This window comes from Suricata suricatta, chromosome 3, assembly GCF_006229205.1.
Source record: "Suricata suricatta isolate VVHF042 chromosome 3, meerkat_22Aug2017_6uvM2_HiC, whole genome shotgun sequence".
In the NCBI taxonomy this organism is placed as follows: domain Eukaryota; kingdom Metazoa; phylum Chordata; class Mammalia; order Carnivora; family Herpestidae; genus Suricata; species Suricata suricatta.
Window position 1 is genome coordinate 2,756,178 of NC_043702.1, and position 6,474 is coordinate 2,762,651.

At 60.5% G+C, this 6,474-nt stretch overlaps 1 protein-coding gene across 1 annotated transcript in view; it reads right to left on the bottom strand.

The window, feature by feature from the left end:
- RAMP1 (receptor activity modifying protein 1) overlaps window positions 1–6,468 on the bottom strand; it is a 45,139-nt gene extending 38,671 nt beyond the window's left edge. The window contains exon 1 of the mRNA XM_029933543.1: window positions 6,375–6,468. Coding sequence (XP_029789403.1) covers window positions 6,375–6,426 — 52 coding nt within the window. The 5' untranslated portion in view covers window positions 6,427–6,468. The remainder of the gene's footprint in view (window positions 1–6,374) is intronic.
- Between the last annotated feature and the right edge of the window lie 6 nt (window positions 6,469–6,474).

Genomic DNA, 6,474 nt, shown 5'->3' on the forward strand with positions numbered 1-6,474 from the left:
AAAAAAAAAACTTGCTTCCAAATAATTAAAGAGGAAATTAAAGCCACAAACACCAAAAATCTAGAAAATGTTAACAGGGGCCACTGGACAGAAACTTGGGGACACAGCTGAGAGGCCAAGCAGAGGGCGGACTGGACCAGTGTCACTGCAAGGAAGCAAAGCAAACGGATTCCGCATTTGAGGGGAAAGAACTGGTCGTCTGAGGGGGAGGGCTGGGGGACGGACGACAGGTCCGGCGTGTCCGGTTCGGTCAAGGAAGACACGAAACGCTCAGGTCACAAATTGGGCCGGAAGAGGGCGGGTGTCCGCAGATACGATTAGAAAAATAAGATTATCTGTCTCGTTACACGTTGGGTAAAATGGACACGTTCACAGCAAATGCGAAGCGAGGGCGTTGCTCTAAGAACGAGGACACCCAAGGGCCCCACGCCCGGGGAGGGGTCTGTTCTCACCCAGGCGGTTTCACGGGTGGAAGTGGGGACCCTCAGCTCTTGGGGGGGTCTCTCCCTGACACAGAGGGACAGGAGTGAAGTTCCTGCACATCTCTCGGTAGGACAACCCAAAGCCAGGAACGCCGCGCACCAGAGCCACCTGACTTCGCGACAACGGGGCCAAACAGGACGGCAGCGGCCAGCAGACCCGGGAGTGCAGACCTGGGAGGCTCCGTCTGTCCCAGAAGGGCCGGAAGGCTCGCACCGGCACGCCTCGCTGCACCCGTGTCCCCTCTCCGTGGGCCAGCGGCCCCCAGCCCCGGGGGGCTCACAGCTCCGCCCGAGGAGCCGGTCCTTCCCTCACGGCAAGAAAACAGCCGACACACGGGAGGAAGGCCCGTTCTCATTGCCTCCTCCCCCACCCCTGCCCAAGACAACATCACCTACAGAAGCATCTTGCCCCCAAAGGAGAAAGACCGAAGATCCGAGATGCTGCCGTGGGGGGCGGGGGGCAAGGCAGGCAGCTGCCGGCAGTCCTGCCCCCCCCAACTCAGCAGACACCCCCCAGGCCAGGGGGAGCAGAGAACAGAACGAAGGGTCCCCGCCAGGCGGCGGCGGCAAGCTCAGGCTTCCTGAGATGATCTCATGATGTGTCTGAGAAAGTCAAGGGGAGAAGGACGAGCCCAGAACCCGAAGACGGCCGCGCGGGCCGACCAGCCACACCACCCACACACAGAAACAAGCCTGGGGTCCAGCGGCGGCCAGTGAGAAAACAAATGGGGGAGAGGGTCCCGTCCGCAGTGACTGCTCGGAACCCGCAGGAGAAACGGGGTCCTGCTGGGGGGTGGGGGCACCGCGTGCCGCTTCCTGACCAGGTGGTCTTGACGCTAATCCTCCCCGATGGGTCGATAAATCAGAGCAATTGCCATTCCAATCCCAACAGCTACTTAGCGAGAAAACCGGCAGACATTCCCAATGGACCAGGGGTCTGCATATTAAAACCAGGGCGCTCCAGAGGCAGCCTGGCTCGGGGGCTCTCTGGCCGACCCCTCTCTCAGGGGGTCCACGGCTGCTGCCCCTGTCAAAGTGCCCAGTGGCGCCCAGGAGCCACATCTGTCTCTCCGTGGACTTGGCTTCTAGTCCCCGGCCAGAACTCCACCTTCATCCCCTCTGTCCGTGGTTCGCACACCTTTCCGACCAGGATGCTGCCCCAAATGTCTCTCCGGGCCACACCTGTCTCCTGTGCCCTGGGCTCGTGTGGGCGCTGCCTCCCTGCCAGTGTCTCTCACTGTCCAAGGGGACAGCTAACCCCCCGTGGCTGCTGTGACAGGGGCTGCCAGCTTCTGCAAACAAAATATAGGACATCCAGGTAGATCTGGATGCCAGAGGGGCGCCCGGGGAGGGGGGGGGCTCAGTCAGTTAAGCGTCCGACTTCGGCTCAGGTCATGATCTCACAGTTTGTGGGTTCAAGCTCCGCGTTGGGCTCTGTGCTGACAGCTTGGAGCCTGGAGCTGCTTCAGATTCTGTGTCTCCCTCTCTCTCTGACCCTTCCCTGCTCCTGCTCTGTCTCTCTCTCTCTCTCAAAAAAAAAAAATAAATAAATAAAACATTAGAAAAAAAACAAACCTGAAGGCCATATAGGCACTTTTGGAAGGATGCCATGAGACAGGCTTATATGAAAATAGTTGGTCATTTATCTGAAATCTGAGCTGAGTGGGGGCTGTGTGTCCTGCCCGGCAGCCCTGCAGTGGACCCCCACCCCGCCTCACCCCTGCCACCTAAACCTCCGGCCGCACCCCGTCCTGCCAGCCCTCGCCGGTCTCCTGCCTCCACCCCTCGGCCCTTTCAATCCACGTAACACGCCCCAGGCTCCCCCACGGCCCCTCCATGAAATCGGAACGGCTTACTGGGCCCACAGGCTCGGGGCCGCCTCTAACACCAGCCCCGTTCCAAGCCCTCTTCTCTCCACACTTCAGCTATCAAGGCTTCCAGAAAGTTCCAAGATAACCATCCTGGGTATCTGGAGGGCTCTTCCCAAACTGCTCAGGGCCCGGGAGAAGGGCCCCGCACCCAGCCCTACCCCCACGGCTTGTTTCCTTTTGCACAAAGAGCACTATTTATACACGTCATTTACACGGAAGGGCTTCGCAGCCTCGGCCCCGGGGACGGCCGTGCCGGGCCGCTCTTGGGGGGTGATGGCGTCCGGAGCTCAGGGGGGCCTCCAGCCCGGGCTGCCTGCTCGAACCCCCTCCCAGTGACGCGACACCACCCACTGTGCTCCAGGACACATAGAAGTTTCCAGGAGAAAGGCTTTCGCTCTCCTATCTGCCCATCTACCCAGCCGGCAGCCATGTTTTCTCTCACCATCACACCCATGGAATCTTCTAGAAGCAATAAACACATATGCAGAGAGAAAGTCAACCCGGGTATCAGTGTCACCAGGCTGCAGTGATTATGCTTTCTAGACCTCTTCCCCCCCGTGACACGGAGTTTTGCTTCGTGACACATGAGCTGCTTTCCTTCCAGCTGGCCACTGGTCAGCGACTGTGGCAAGATGGCAGCCATCAGCACCCACTTACCTGCCTGGGCCGACTGCTGCCTTTGCCCTCCCAGGCTCCCGTGGGCCTTGTGGGCACAGCGGTGCAGAGCCGGGAGGGCACAGGTGGGCCCTGCCCAGGTCCCCTGAGAGACCCAGAGGGAGGAGGCCTCCCGCCCCAGGGGTGGCGGGTGGGCGCAGCCCAGGAAGGCTTCCCGGAGGCAGACAGACATCTGGAGGGGGGCAGGGGGCAGAGTGGCAGGCGGGACAGGTCCCAGAACCCACTGTGGGGACGGCCCGTGGCAGGGAGAGCGTTGTCAGAGGAGGAAATACAGGAGAAGGCGTGGAGCCCGATGAGGAACGGGGCAGGGAGGCCGGGCTGTGCGGCTCAGGGTCAGGGCCCCCGTCCCCGGCACCTCCGGGGCCCCCGCTCCCCGGGGGTTACAGCCCCTGCTTCAGATGACGGAGGAAGCGCGGTCTTTCCATGACCAAGAAAACACTGAGAGAAAACGGTGTTCGGGGGAAGCCGCCTCCGGGACGGCACTCACGCCGCTACGTCAACAGGACACGAACACGGGCTGTGCTGACGTGACCACCTCACTGAGAACCGGCGGGGTCTCCGGAACGTCACTCAGTCCCAGGTCATCCTGTCCGAAGGTCGGCGGTGGGCGGGGGGCAGGGGTGGGGGGAGCGGCAGGGTCCCTCCGCATCCCGTCTCTCAGCATCACCTGCCTCCCCATCGGGCAGAGCGGGGCGCAGCGGCCTCCTCCCCCGGCTCCCCTCTCCCCTTCCCACTCCTCCTCCCTCCACACACCCTCAGGCCGCCTTCCCTCGGTCCAGGAGGGGAGAGGCTCCGGGTTTCTGAGCCCTCAGAACCCGCCGCTGCCTGCCGTCCCCCAGGCACCTGTCTGTCCATCCTGTCGTGCTCACAGGCAGGGATGTGGCAGCCGGGCTGGGAGATGGGCCGAGGGAGGGGGCGGGCTTCTCCCCATGGCTCCAGCAGAAAATGATGGTTCATCCTGGGTCCCCTGCCCTCTCTGAGGCAATCCCGGAGGACAGGCCTGAGGTGGGGCCCACGGAGTAGAGAGCCCACTGTGCTGGGTGGGCCTGGCCTGGGGAGGGATGGGCCCTGCCCCCTGCGGGGGGCACACTGGCAGCCAAACCTGGGGCTCCACTCTCGGGGGCTCAGTGTTGGAATTCACAGCCCAGGGGCCAGCACATCACCCACTCCGCCAGACCCCCGTCCTGACTGAGGAGGAGCTGGGGAGCCAGTTCTTTCTGGGGGAAAAAAGTCCGGAGGCCCAGAACCAGCTATTTGGCAGAAGGAAGGATTCCACCAAAAACACCTCCTTGGCGGGAGGCTCACTACCACTTCCAGTGTGGACAGAAGGTCCCTCAACAGCTCTGGTCTGGGACTGCCGTAACGTGCATGACTGGCAAGGGCCTATGGAACGCAGACAAAGATCCAGGAATTTCTCCCTGTGGTTAAATACACGGGGAGAGTGAGCAAACACGCAAACAAGTTGATCAGCAAACAAGCGTCAAGTGGTTTTCGAGGTGAGACCTGCCTCTGGGTTTAAACCGGCGAGACCACCCGAAGCAGTCACATAGAGGGCATTTCCTGTGGCCTCTCAGTCAGCATTTGCAGTGTCATCTATACAGAGCCATGCATTTCAATGAATACGGCAGCCTTGCAAGAGAACCCTCAATGCGCCCGCCCCCCACCCCTGGGAGGCACCTGTCTGTCCACCTGTCAGGTGGACGGACAAGCAGGACCCTGCGGACGGCATCGCTGAGTGACGGTGGGCTCACCGACACGGGGTTACAACAAACACGGCCATCACGGAATAACCTGGCTCCTCTCAAAACACCCGCTCTTCGGTTGGTGGAAAAGGCTTCGGTGGCGATCTGTGAAATTTACAAAGTGCACGTGGTCCCACCAGAGTCTTCTGCAAACAGAAGCGCGCACACAAAGCCCATAAAAACGTTACGGATCCGATCTCGAGCCTATGGACGAGCGTACTTTAAAAAAAAAGAAAGAAAGAAATTCCACACTGCTATTTTGGTTAGCAGAATCTGCATCTCCAAGGAGACCTGGCCACCGCTACAATCTGGGAAGAAAACACTGCGTGCCCCGTGATTCTGCTAATGACTGCTGGGCTCCAAGGACATGAGTTTACCGATCACCTCGTGAGGTGGAGTTTACTTGGAAAATAAAGGTGTAACATTAGCCACCACTCGGAATAGTGTTCAGATTATGGGACGCTGGGCTCCCAGAACATGTATGACTTTCTTGGAAAACAAGGAAGGATTTTATATGCGATCGTGACAATAGTGTTTATTTACACAGGCCTTCGAGGGTGCAGCCTCGGGGCAGCGGTAAGGAGATTTAGTTAGCTGGTTATGTTAAAAGAAAAAAAGAAAAAGACACATCCGGGCTTCCTGCCTCGTTCGCAGAGTCATGTTCATTTCTTAGGAAACTAAGACAGTGAGTTCCGTGTCAAGCCAAACGGATACCAACACAAAAAGAGAGGAATACTGTAAGATTTTGTTTGACACATAATTTGAGCTAAAAGGCTTGGAGAGGCAAGATGGGTTTTCATATTACATTGCAGGGAGGCAGACGCTAAGGGTTTTAACAAATGCAGAGACTCCTGGCCAGCCGGCTGCCCTAAGTCCCTCTCCTCCGGGGCCCTGGGCACCTCTGCAGGGAGCCCCGCTGCCCCCACCCCTGCACAATCGGCACACCGGTCATCCCTCCTCCGGACTCGCACTCAGGTGCTCTCGCCCAGCGTCACCTGTTCTGGGGAGAGGCCACAAGCCCCCCAGCGGCAGCTGCAGGCCGCCTGTCTCTGGGCCGCTGGGTTCCTCGGCTTCAGGGCCCTGTATTTAGTTTTCCTTCAAGAGTGAGTGAGTGCATGAACCGAGTCCAGTGGCTAGCGCATTTAGGACGGGTCCTCACACCACGGCAGGAAGCCGGGGGCAGCTCCGCGGGGGGCTGCGCTACTCCTCCCGCGGTCCCTGGGTTTGTTTTATAACCTCTCCGAACAGAAAGCCTCCTCACCGAGAGGCCCTCTCTGCATTTCTAGCAGACAGAAGCGCCAAGTTCACAAGCAAACAAAAGCAGGTTCGGAGCCGGCTGGAGGGGGAAGGCTGGTCTCATTGCTGCAAAGGACATCCCAGCGGGGCTATCTGCAAACCAGCAAGTGCGGCGCGTGACCGCCGAGTCTCCGTCTTACCCGTGGACGCGGCGTCCCCGGTGCCGAGTGTGCAAGGTGCCTGGGAGCACGCGGGGCACAGGTGCGGGCGTGAGCTCCCGGGCGTGCGCGGGAGCGGTGCCCGAGCCCCCGCGCGATTCCTGGGGCCCCACGCCGCCCCTCTCCCCCAGGGACCCCGGCCCTACTCACCCAGCAGCAGCCAGAGGCCGCGCCGCGGGAGGCCGCGGAGGCTCCGGGCCATGGCGAGCCGAGGACGACTGAGCCCGGGCGGGAGCGGGGAGCGGGGAGC